This window comes from Mytilus trossulus, chromosome 14 (assembly GCF_036588685.1).
Source record: "Mytilus trossulus isolate FHL-02 chromosome 14, PNRI_Mtr1.1.1.hap1, whole genome shotgun sequence".
NCBI classification, from domain to species: domain Eukaryota; kingdom Metazoa; phylum Mollusca; class Bivalvia; order Mytilida; family Mytilidae; genus Mytilus; species Mytilus trossulus.
In genome coordinates this window covers 34,078,143-34,092,141 of record NC_086386.1, presented here as the reverse complement: position 1 = coordinate 34,092,141, position 13,999 = coordinate 34,078,143, and the positions used below count along the sequence as shown (strand labels likewise).

Below are 13,999 nucleotides of genomic sequence, written 5' to 3'. Positions count from 1 at the left end.
TTTTCTTTTTTGAATTGTTTTACATTGTTATCTCGGGGCCTTTAATAGCTGACGATGCGGTATGGGCTTTTGCTCATTATTGAAGGCCGTACGGTAACTTAAAATTGTTAATTTCTGGGTCATGTTGGTCTCTTGTTAACAATTATCGCATTGGCAATCATAACACATCTTCCTTTTTATATTAAATGTAGATAGTTCACATAATAGTATATATGAAGGATCTGATGAATATGATTTCAATATATCAATATATCTAATTGGACAAGTTTTATGAATTCAAGTACAATTTTCATGAAACATTAGAGAAGACGGTTACTTTGTTAAGATATAATGTAAGGTTTAAATTGTCATTTATATGAAATGTATTACAGCAGTTTTATTGGTTTAATATTTGGCCATTAAATTGAAAAATATTTTTCAGGACCAATTATGTCAATACCAAGTGCTCCATCCGACTATGAAAATCCTAATCAGAATGATGAAGGTATGTAGTGTCAAATTATCCAGAATAAAATTGTTTTGAAAAAAACACGTATTTAATGGAATTAAATCCTATTTTTAGTCCACAAAATTCACACAGACGTTTTGATAAACGAATGCATCAACTGAAATGGTTTTTAAATGATAATTTTTAAGTAAACCTATGAAGGATACGATTTATTTTCAAGAAATATATACAACTCTCGCACCTTATAAGTGTTGTTTTTTATATTGTTATATTTCATAATGAAGTAGAACGAGGTTCTGAAAAAGCTTGATTTGGTCCTTGAAATTACTACAATAATGAAACTTGTCAATTTTTGTTTTACTAAGATAATTCAATTTTTCAAACAGTAAGTTGGTAACTTTGACGTAGTTAACATGGTTTAACCGCAAAACATGACCATGCTTACATGTGAATGTAATTTCATACATGTTTTTGGTGAAATGCGCATATAATTTAAGAAGATTTTAATTTTGACGCGAGATTCACAAATCATCTACAAAAGACGTACCAGTGACGCTCGAATAAAAAAGGATAAACTGGCAATAAAGTTAGATTGTACAATGCAAGTGTTAGAAGCCCTTGTGCAAAAATATAAGACACAATTAAATATAAACACTGATATCTGACAGACTATTCTTTTTCCTTATTCATTCGAGTCTTTTTTGTTTTCATGTTCTCAAAAGTATGTTTTGACTTAGCAAACTTTGGTTATTGATTTCAAATAAAGATAAAATCCAGAAATTTATATCCTGCACACGGAAACTTCAATTCGATCTTTGAGCATCCACTTGGTTTGTATCATTGCAGTTTAACTTACAATCATAAAAGGTAACTTTTCAGACATTTATTTCTTTAATTTTCTGTTTATTGGTTTAGGTGTTTTTTGTTGAATCCTACTAAACATAATAAGGAACTTATCTGATGTTTTTATATTCTTCTCACAGCCTTTGAAGCCTTGAGGCTAAAGATGTCTACGAAGTTCGTTTATAGCCTGTCAACACTGATGTTGTTAATAGAGCATTTGAAACATATTTCATTGACATACGTATTCCTATCGAAAGAGTGCCAAAAGTTGCATTATTCACAAACAATCCCTCCACCCTACACCCTTTTTGTTGTTGTTTTCTATCTCAAATATTTTATATTGGTTCATTGTCGAATAAACCAAGTGCAGATTCACTTCAGAGCCATACATATGTCGTACACGCATCAAGCTTTTTTATCGCCAAAATATCAATCAGATATGTGTCTGATTTCGTTTGAACTTGTTATGTGAATGTGTCCAATTGTTCTAATTCAAGATTTACATATCCCTAAGATAAGACTGACCTGAGACTATTAATGCCAATCTGGGGTTTTTTTATACTCGCATGCTTACATTTGGACACACGAATAATTAAGGAGATATCTTTTGATAAAAACTAACAAAACAAAAAAATCGAAACCTACATGTTTGCCTTGTAATGACAGAATGAGAAACAGGAAAACAAACAAACCAATGACAGGATTTATGACAACACAATTATGCAAAATAAATATAACAGACAGCCACCAACAAACAAAATTGCATGCATATGTGTTCATATAAAATGGGACAGGATTAAACATGTTCGTAAGCGGTTGAGCCTGTCTTACTTTAGAACGTAGTGTATCTGCCTAAAGTCAAAACATTGACGAATTAAATAAAATTTACGTGATTCAGGACTTATTTGTACGATTAATGTCTTTAAAAAGGAAATATTATATTCATTTCATACCATAATTTATCAGTACCTTTTTTCTGAAACATGAGGACTGCTAGGCAATAAGGAAAGTACTTCTGTTACCAACAAATCTTGATTGTTACTGTAATAAACGTTACTGAGCAAACACGTGTATGTCTTGTTGACAGTACTGAACCATGGATTTGTATATCATATCATCTATTCTGTCAATAATAAATAACTACGAAAATACATTTATTTTATTTATAGGAATTCAAAGAGAGTGTATAATCTTAAAGAAAACAAATATTCATGTTGTGGAAGGAAATATAGTTACTCAAAAGGTATGCCGCTTTGAAACTTATTGTATCATAATTTTTGAAGATAACGCTTATCATTATCTGTCATGAAATAGGTAATTTAATGTCAACCATTTGGGAATTTCCTGCTACATTGAAGACCTGTTGGTGACCTTCTGCTGTTGTTTTTTTTATTTGGTCGGGTTGTTGTCTCTTTGACACATTCCCCATTTCCATTCTCAATTTATTCATCATTACACGCATCCATGTCTCGTGTCTAAAAGTACATAGTAACCCTTACACCTGACAAATGTAACTTGCAACAGGTTTTGACTGCTTTATATGGTCTTCGGACTAAATGTAATCAAGTTAACATAAAATGTAGACATGATCGAATTGCTTCTGCATTACACGTGAGACTTTTCTTTGAAATCAATGGCTTGTGCTTTAGAAGTGTTTTTGGTCAAATTAAAGTAGAATTTGCCTTCGTACTATACAAAAACTATATTTTAAAATGCGAACTAGTTTTATATTAAGTTAACTATAAAGCCTCCACAACATAATTTTCGATCAAAAAAACTAGATGCATTCATTAATAAAAATGCACATTAACTCGTAATTTAGGTCGACTGTTTTCCTTCCAAAAGACAATAATGGAAGCATTTTCTTCATTCCCTCTGTCCTATTGGTAATTTGATGTGAATAATAACTCGTTTAAAACAATCTGAGATATTTTCAAAGAAGTAATTAAAGTAAGGGAATAGGGAGCATTACCTTTTTTCTAAATCTTAAAGACCTGAAAGGCCTTGGATGCGGCCTCAGCAGGTTATAAACTATCCATTTTTGACACAATTATCAAAATAGTCTGGAAATTCATATTTTACAAAACTGTAAAAAAAAAATAAAGATTTTAACATCTTTGCATTAAAGGTCATCGACTTTTCGTTGACAGTCAAATTGGGTTTTTTATGTCTATTACTTCTCTGTCGCTTAATTTTCTATCACTGTTTGGTTGTTTAACAAGATTTCGTTACGATATTTGCTAAATGATATCAAAAACATGTATTGAAAATATTTTTGTACATATATTCTTGATTTTCATTTTTGCTTATATGCTTTGTCTATATGCCTTGTTGTGATTCTTCAATACATATGTCGTGATTATGTTCTTATACTTTTCGTCATTTTGCTCCTGCGCTTTTCTTAATTGCTTTAATCTTGTCTTTTACTTTTTCTAATGGGCCTTGTCTATATGCATTTTTGTGTTTCTTAGTTACATAATAGTTTGTGTTTATAGTGGTTAAGATTATAACACAATATTGACTGCTGTACTCCTTTTTTGACATCCTTACATATTTTGTCTGTTTGTCTTGTTCACACAGTATTGTCAATATATTTTATGTGACTGTAGTACAATTGAGAGGTTTAGTTAGCTTTTAAACCAGGATTAATCCACCATTTTCTACCTAAAAAAATGCCTCTTCTAAAAAACATATGAAAGTTGTTATTCATTCTTTCGATGTGTTTTAGCTTTTAATTTTGCCTTTTGAACACGATCTTTCATATTTTATTTTTTTTTCGGAGTTCGGTATTCTTAATATTCGACGCTAACCCTAACCCTGTAGTTGAATTACGTGACATAATTGTTGAGTATGAAGTAGCCATGTACTGCACTGATTTCTTTTGAAAGTACTAAAAACCATAGCGTTTTTTTTTTAAGTATGAAGTTATCTATAATATGGTTTGCTATATACCGGTAGTCAGAATTTATAAACTGAAAGTGACAGTTTTGAAACCTGAAGTTGCAATGGGTCTCCCTTATTTCAGGCAAAAGTATCTAAAAATCATATTTTTTGGAATCCGTATGGTGTATTGAGTTTTCAATGAGACAGGAATTGACATTTTCCTAATCAGAATTAGCGAATTATTTTCCTTATTTAAGACATAATAAAAAAAAATTCAATCAGCATGACAAAACCTTTTCTTGAACGCCAACAGTATACCGCATCTATCTTCTTCATAACGTAGAGAGACCTTTAATTGTTTGCATTTAAGTTTAGGGGTATTGCTGTTTTTCCATATACCACAAATTAATTTATAAGCGATCATCTTCGGTATAATATAAACAGATCGTGTTATCAACAAATCTTTGAAAAAAGACCAACTTAAAACTGGTTAACTAAGAGAGATTCATGAGTTTGAGAATTAGGAACGCGAAATCTTGTCATTACACCTTTGGTCGTCAGGCAGAGTATATTCACTATTTTTTTGGTTATTTTCACGTTTCTTGAGCGCGTTGAGGAAAAGTATTTTTCATCACTATTGAAATATCTGTTCACAGCAAATGATCATTCATGTCCAGTGCAGGATGTTTGTTCAATATTGTCGACATCGCGATATCTACAATGTTAAATCGATATCGTGTTAACATCGTTTACATTGTTTGAACCCTTATATATTGTTTACATCGTTGACATCGTTAACATTGCGATGTATACAATGTAAACACGATATCGTGTCAACATCGTTTACATTGTTTGAACTCTTATATATTGTTTACATCGTTGACATCGTTAACATCGTGATGTTTACATTTGTAAACACGATGTCGTGTTAACATCGTTTACATTGTTTGAACCCTTATATATTGTTTACATCGTTGACATCGTTAACATCACGATGTTTACAATGTAAACACGATGTCGTGTTAACATCGTTTACATTGTTTGAACTCTTATATATTGTTTACATCGTTGACATCGTTAACATCGTGATGTTTACATTTGTAAACACGATGTCGTGTTAACATCGTTTACATTGTTTGAACCCTTATATATTGTTTACATCGTTGACATCGTTAACATCACGATGTTTACAATGTAAACACGATGTCGTGTTAACATCGTTTACATTGTTTGAACCATTATATATTGTTTACATCGTTGACATCGTTAACATCGCGATGTTTACAATGTAAACACGATGTCGTGTTAACATCGTTTACATTGTTTGAACCCTTATATATTGTTTACATCGTTGACATCGTTAACATCGCGATTTGCCCAAAGGAAGTTTAACTAAAGCAGGAAAATGATAATGAACATAAAATTGAGAATGGAAATGGGGAATGTGTCAAAGAGACAACAACCCGACCAAATAAAAAAAAAATAAAAAAAAAAAAACAACAGCAGAAGGTCACCAACAGGTCTTCAATGTAGCGAGAAATTCCCGCACCCGGATGCGTCCTTCAGCTGGCCCCTAAACAAATATATACTAGTTCAGTGATAATGAACGCCATACTAATTTCCAAATTGTACACAAGAAACTAAAATTTAAATAATACAAGACTAACAAAGGCCAGAGGCTCCTGACTTGGGACAGGCGCAAAAATGCGGCGGGGTTAAACATGTTTGTGAGATCTCAACCCTCCCCCTATACCTCTAACAAATGTAGAAAAATAAAAGCATAACAATACGCACATTAAAATTCAGTTCAAGAGAAGTCCGAGTCTGATGTCATGTTTTTACAACTGTTATAATTAAATTAAAAATACGTGCCTATAAGGAAGGGTCTGATTGTATTGGGGTTTACGGAATACAGAATAATGGATAAATACTGCAGACTAAAAGTCAACAAAAAAAAGAAGAAAAGATTAGAGAATGATGAGGTGCTAAAATATAAAGAATAAAAATATTGGTAACACAAACTTAATATTAATAAATGAATGACCCTCTATCCAGACCCTTATGATAAAAAAAGAACGTATCTTTTTAAAACACATAATCAGTAAGAACGTTTGAAATTCATAGCATATTTAATATTATTAAGTACCCTCTAGAACCATTTTCTTGAAAACAAAGAATGTGACATATACTTTTTTGGAGCGTATTGTCGCGATGTTGATGCTGTATGTAGGGTTCATGGTGTATTTTTTGGGTAGGAGGGGAAGAGGGATATTATTAGGTCAAGAGTAACAGCTTGTTAGCGTACAGCTTCCGGAATCTGTAGTTTTCTGTTCATCCAAGGAGGTTATATGTCATTGATAACCTTCTTGGTTCATCAGAGTATTGTAAATAAGAACAATGAGTTTCGACTTTCATTATTTTCATATAACATGCAGGAAACGTCATAACTATAGTCTTCTATTTTACATGTATAAATAATTTCGACTCAGCCTGTCGGGTTAATACAAAGCAGAGTCAAAACTAATATGTTCTAATTCTGAATATTGCATTAAACTTGCCACTGGACGTAAATTATGTTTAAAGTGCTATTTGAAATCGTTATTTATTTTACATGTGACGATAGAAATTATCAAAGTGTTGTCCATCTTTCCCAAATGTTCCTATGACATCTTACGTCTTTTATTATTTTTTTTATTGTTTTTAGGGGGGGGGAGGTTGAGCATGGAAATGAGTGATTCGTATTTAGTAATAATGTTTATTAAAATATTAAACGTAAATAAAATAAAGCACCGTTTTAAATTGTATATATTCCTCATAATTTTGACAATAAAAACAATATTTTGACAATAAAAACATTATTTTGACAACAAAAACAATATTGGCACAAAAATAAATTATATTTTGTTGTACTTCTTCAAACTGTCGTTTACGCACTGTAGGACCAGCAAGTTAAACATAAGGCCGCTATAGACGTCAAATAATCTGGGTATATCAAACGATATGCATAGTTCTTTATTTTGGTACTATTGATTAACTACAACAACAATAAAAAGCTTCGCTGAGAGCAGCCTGTGACACCCCCGAATGTTGAATCATGAACAGTTGGGGCACGTTTGGACACAATATTATGATACTGTCTGAGTTTGGATTGTGATCATCAAATATTTGAGATAATATAGGTTTCTGACACAAAATTTATGTGGTCGATGGTCTTAAAAAACTATTGTGCAAAATATGACACCCTCCCCCCTTTCCAACCCTCTTAGAATAATTACCCCAAAACTCAATCCCAGCCTTTCCTTTGTGGTATGGAATCTTGTGGTGCATTTTTAGATAGATCCACACACTTTAACACAAGTTATTGTCAAATAGTAAAACTAGCAAAATGTTTGTTTTTGGCCCCTAATTCCTGAAGGTTTTGAGCAATTACATGCACCCTAAACTCAATTTCAGCCTTTCATTTGTGATATGAAACCTTGTGGTACAATTTCAGAGAGATTCATTTCTTCTCAATGTCATATTAGAAATTTATGAAAATCTAAAAGAAATTTTCATCAACAGATATAAATAGTTCATCAAAGTTGTATGATAATTGGTGGAAGCATTTTAGAGTTATTGTACAAAAACTGGAAACTCTTCCCTTTTTTAATGAATAAAACCCCATATCTCGGAAACGTAAAATCGAAAATCTATAAAATTCTAAAGGGGGCTTACATAAATAGATATGACCAATTCACCAAAGTTTTATAAAAAAATTCTGAAAGCAATATTTAGTTGTTGTTCGAAAACGGATAAATCCCCCTTTTATAATGAATAAAACCCTATAACTGAGAAACATAAAATCTAAAATTAATAAAAAAAACTAAAGGGAGCTCACTTCAATAGATATAAACAATTCACCAAAGATTTATGTTAATTGGTTGAAAGAGTCTGACGTGATGACGACGGACGGACAGACGGACAACGATATACCATAATACGTCCCGTAAACGAAGGTATACCAATTTAGCACATTTTATACATTTGGCTTAAAAAGTCTACATCAGTAGAAATATTTAACACACACACAGGTATTTATGTAGAATTACATGCTAAATAGTAACCAACACATGAATGGTCCGTCTGGTGAAAGAATATTCCACTCATATAGACAAATATTTTGTGATGATGTTTATTTAATATTTGCCACTGAAAGTTTTGCAAAATTCAAGAAAACAATGGAAAAAACACTAAAAACAAGTTATAATAGTTGAGATGTAGGTTCGTGTTCAGGTTACTTAATGTGATTACTTGGCTGTAGGCAGTGATACAGTGAGATTGTCGGATTTCGACCATGAAAAGGTTAACCAGTTCTTTTAATACAAAGGTATTTGAATAGATCTTGATTATTTGGTTCTTGTGAGAGAAAAAAATGGCCAATATGATAAAGCAGAAAGTGCTTAAATTGGCACACTGATACAATCAGTTATTTTCAACTTAACTATCATTAATCAGTATTGGCAAAAAGGTACACATACCGTAATAAAAGATAAATGTAACAAAAGAATATACATCTAAAGAAAAAGAGGTGCACCAATAGAAAATAGAAACTGCAATCTTACTCTTAATTTCGGAGCTCAAATTTTAACTCTTACAAGAATTTGTACTCTACTTTACAGTAGCAATTTTTATACGTGTGCATGTAAAACAAAGTTCGTTGTAGAAGGGTCTAAATACAGCACAAACAACACGATGTCAACATAAAAGTATAGACTCTTTATATACAATATAAACACGATGTTGACACAATATTTTCAACATCGCGATGTATACGATGTGAACGATGTAAACAGAAAGGTAGATACTTTATATATATATTTACTATATAAACACGATGTTGACACGATATTGTCAACATTGCGATGTATACGATGTGAACGATGTAAACATAAAGGTATAGACTCTATAAATACAATATAAACACGATGTTGACACAATATTGTCAACATCGCGACGTATACGATGTGAACGATGTAAACAGAAAGGTAGAGACTTTATATATATATACAATATAAACACGATGTTGACACGATATTGTCAACATCACGATGTATACGATATGAACGATGTAAAAATAAAGGGATAGACTCTATATATACAATATAAACACGATGTTGACACAATATTGTCAACATCGCGATGTATACGATGTGGACGATGTAAACAGAAAGGTAGATACTTTATATATATATTTACAATATAAACACGATGTAGACACGATATTGTCAACATTGCGATGTATACGATGTGAACGATGTAAACATAAAGGTATAGACTCTATATATACAATATAAACACGATGTTGACACAATATTGTCAACATCGCGATGTATACGATGTGAACGATGTAAACAGAAAGGTAGAGACTTTATATATATATTTACAATATAAACACGATGTTGACACGATATTGTCAACATCGCGATGTATACGATGTGAACGATGTAAACATAAAGGTATAGACTCTATGTAAACAATAGAAACACGATGTTAACACAATATTGTCAACATCGCGATGTATACGATGTGAACGATGTAAACAGGAAGGTAGAGACTCTACATACACAATATAAACACGATGTTGACACGATATTGTCAACATCGAGATGTATACGATGTGAACGATGTAAACATAAAGGTATAGACTCTATATATACAATATAAACACGATGTTGACACAATATTGTCAACATCGCGATGTATACGATGTGAACGATGTAAACAGAAAGGTATAGACTACACATACACAATATAAACACGATGTTGACACGATATTGTTAAAATTGCGATGTATACGATGTGAACGATGTAAACAGAAAGGTATAGACTCTACATACACAATACACAATATAAACACGATGTTGACACGATATTGTTAACATCGCGATGTATACGATGTGAACGATGTGAACAGAACGGTATAGACTTTACATACCCAATATAAACACGATGTTGACACGATATTGTTAACATTGCGATGTATGCGATGTGAACGATGTAAACAGAAAGGTATAGACTTTACATACCCAATATAAACACGATGTTGACACGATATTGTTAACATTGCGATGTATGCGATGTGAACGATGTAAACAGAAAGGTATAGAACATATTGATAGGATACAATGTAAACACAATAACGACTCTATAAAGTTGGCATTGCGATGTTGACAATATCGACAAAACATCGTGCACTGGACATATTTCATGATCGGTCGAAATTCAATTGTGATGTTAATTTTTCATACCTCTCTCATTGGCATTATGTTTTCGGTCTATTCGTCAGTATATCCCAGTTTAATTTACAGTGTTTAGGTTAAAGTTTTTGGTCAAAGTAGTTTCTGATGAATTGAAATTCAATAGACTTGAAAGAGGGACGAAAGATACCAAAGGGACAGTTAAACTCGTAAATCTAAAACAAACTGACAACGCCATGGCTAAAAATGAAAAAGACAAACAGAAAAACAATAGTACACATGACACAACATAGAAAACTAAAGAATAAACAACACGAACCCCACTAAAAACTAGGGGTGATCTCAGGTGCTCCGGAAGGGTAAGCAGATCCTGCTCCACATGCGGCACCCGTCGTGTTGCTTATGTGATTACAAATCCGGTAAATAGTCTAATTCGGTAGGTCAAATTCATGAAAGGGAAGGGGATTGTAGTTACGACGTAAGGAACATATCCGATATCATTAGTGAATTATATAATAGTTCTTGAAAAACTGGTCTTATCGTGATATATGGACTGCCCACAGGACAGTGGTATTGACTAAGATAGTGATAATGACTGAGCCGAAGGCGAGGTCATTATCGCTGTCGCAGTCAATACCACTGTCCTACGGGCTGTCCATATATCACGATAATGACCAGTTTTTCTAGAACTATTATGTTTATTTCATTGAGAAACCATGTTTTCAAAATAATTCATAAATTCAAAGTAACCTCATGTGTATGTATTTATATAAGAAAGAGTGAAGACCGGTCATGGTTTTAAATGACTATAAGTCACTGCCATTCATTTGAGTGCAATTTTCAGTATATGAAATACAAAATGAAATTTTCTATAACTTTATAAGTAACAAAAACATTATATGGTTAACAATTCAACAACAACTGCAATATAAAATGAAAACAGGAAAATGTTCAACTGGAATAAATCCATAGTACATGTATAAATTTAGTCTTTTGAAACATAGAAATTAAAGACTCCTCCAGACACATTTTGAATATTAATGCTATGATCATTTCTGTTGCTCATGGACTCTATTTTTTAGTAATTGTTTTGCACATTGGTTTGAGACGAACTCATTTCTTTTAGTACTTGATCAAAGTCTGCAGACTTACTGATAAAACTGTCTGAATCGCGATTGCGTTTTATTACGTTACGTCACTCAAATAGACAAACCACGCCCCACCGGTCCATATCATGTAAAAGTTATTGTTAATGACCGGTTTTCCGGTCCGTTTAAAACTTTTGTTCTGTTAGTGACCGCTGGAATTAATTACTGAAGATTAATGAATGTCATGTGGCCTCTTTTTATCCAATAAGAGAAGCTTATTTTTAACCGATATGAAAACGGTTATTCCATAACGGTCAACCAACTCGTGATGGCGTCTGTAAAATTTACGAAGGGATGATTTCAACTTCACCATTTGGAACTCTTGGTTTAATAGTTTCCTTGTGAGCAGTAACCCTCTATCAAAAAAATCATGATAGGAAATGCAAGCACGGGAATATCGTATCAATTGGGAGATAAATACTCCGTATGCAGGTGCTGCTGGAATGTTGCTACTTAAAAATGGAAAGTTCACAATTGGAAAGCTGAAATCATCTCTTTTGTCGTAAAGTTTTGCCTTCAACCGACCCTCATTGTCAATTTCTAGATGTAAGTCAAGATATGAAGCCGACTTAACTGTATCTGTAGTATCCTTTATCTCCAATTCGATGGGATAGATGCGATCCACATAGTCACCAAATTTTGAATTGTTTAGTGAAAGAACGTCATCTATATAGCGGAAAGTAGAGTTAAAGGATATTGCTAACTTCTTATCTTTCTTCCTAAGAAGTTCCTGCATGAAGTCAGCCTCATAATAATAAAGAAACAAGTCAGCAAGTAGAGGGGCACAGTTTGTTCCCATTGGGATGCCGACAGTCTGCTGAAAAACACGTCCTCCGAACGTAACAAATATGTTGTCAATCAAGAAATCAAGCATCTTGATAATGAAACTTAGGTACACTGGAATAAAAATGATGGCATTGTTTAGCATTTCACTGCAAAAGAAGTCATTTTTGGTGTGTCCGAGGATTTTGTCAATAGTAAAACAGTTAATGATATTTATTGTTATTCAAATACTATATATTCAAATGTAGATATAGGAACATATCCCCCAAACTATGGTTGAATAGAATTTTTACTGAATTTGATTATTATAGAAAAATATTCTGTGTGTTTCTTTTAACCTGTACAAAGAATAAATGGACAAGAAATGGTCTTTTGCTAGAAGCCGCTTTTAATTATTTGTAATGAGTGTATCTTATCATATCTTTATAACTTGATCAATGTTATAAGTGGAACCTTTTTTTATAATTTATTTTTAATACTGTGCTATATCAGTGCACATTAGAAAAGCTTATTTTCAGATCTAACATTGTTGGTCTGATATTAAGACGTATCAAATGTACAAAATGTATTTACAGCCTTGTATCGCCATCACTTATTGTGATCCGATTGATACAATCTTTTGTAGAGATGTCACTGGTTCAGACGTACTTATATATATATACAACTCGTCTAAACATCAACCCAACAATGTTAGATCTGTAAATTTGCTTTCGCAAATTTTTTGGTCTTCCTTCGTCAGGATAATACTGAGATATCGTGACACCAGATCGCCTGCACTGTAACCGTCCCACTAGACCACACGACCAACTAGGCTTCATAAAAATGAAGCTTTCGGTAGCCGGGTGTTACCTTTAAACGTCAGTTTTAATCTAGCGTCGTACTACAGTATATGATATATAAGGCAAAAAGATGTTATTTTTAAAGATCAGCTAAATTATCTATAGTAAAGTATCCTACAAATTATTGTAAGATACAGTCACAGAAAATAATTATATATATAAGTACGTCTGAACCAGTGACATCTCTACAACAGATTTGTCCATCGGATCACCAGCAGTGATTGTGATACATAGCTGTGTACATTCTGTATATACGACTCGTCTACACATTAACCCAACAATGTTAGATCTGTAAATTTACGTCAGTCAATTGCTTTGCTCTTCCCTGGACGGGAACTCATGCTACTGATCATGAGATATTGCACGCATTGAAGCGTGCCCGACGCGCTAGAAGGATTACCAAGTCTAGTAAAAAAATCTTGCGATGTCTGGTTTTAACTTTCCTCGTCAGGTTTAATCTAGCGTCGTAACACAGTACATGATAATTAAGGCATGATGATGGATTTTTTACAGATCAGCTGGATTATCGATGGTAAAGAATTCTACAAATCAAAGTAAAATGCAGTCCCAAAAAAAATTATATAATAAGTACGCCACCAGTGACTACTCTACATCAGATTTTATCCATTGGAATACGAGTAGTGAAAGTGATACAAGACTGAAATAACCTTCTGTATATATAATTCGTCTTAACGTCATTCTAACAATGTTAGATAAGTTAATTTGGGTTAGTAAATTTTTATGCGCTTCCCTCGTCTGGATTCGAACGCATGAATACTGTGTTGGACACAATACATCGATTTCTATATTGATAATAAA

General features: G+C 32.6%; 1 protein-coding gene across 1 annotated transcript in view; it reads left to right on the top strand.

Moving 5' to 3' along the window:
• Positions 1 to 426: 426 nt before the first annotated feature.
• Positions 427 to 13,999, top strand: part of LOC134697424 (protein mono-ADP-ribosyltransferase PARP14-like) — a 57,019-nt gene continuing 43,446 nt past the window's right edge. Inside the window, exons 1-2 of the mRNA XM_063559702.1 lie at positions 427 to 484; positions 2,461 to 2,534. Coding sequence (XP_063415772.1) covers positions 430 to 484; positions 2,461 to 2,534 — 129 coding nt within the window. The 5' untranslated portion in view covers positions 427 to 429. The remainder of the gene's footprint in view (positions 485 to 2,460; positions 2,535 to 13,999) is intronic.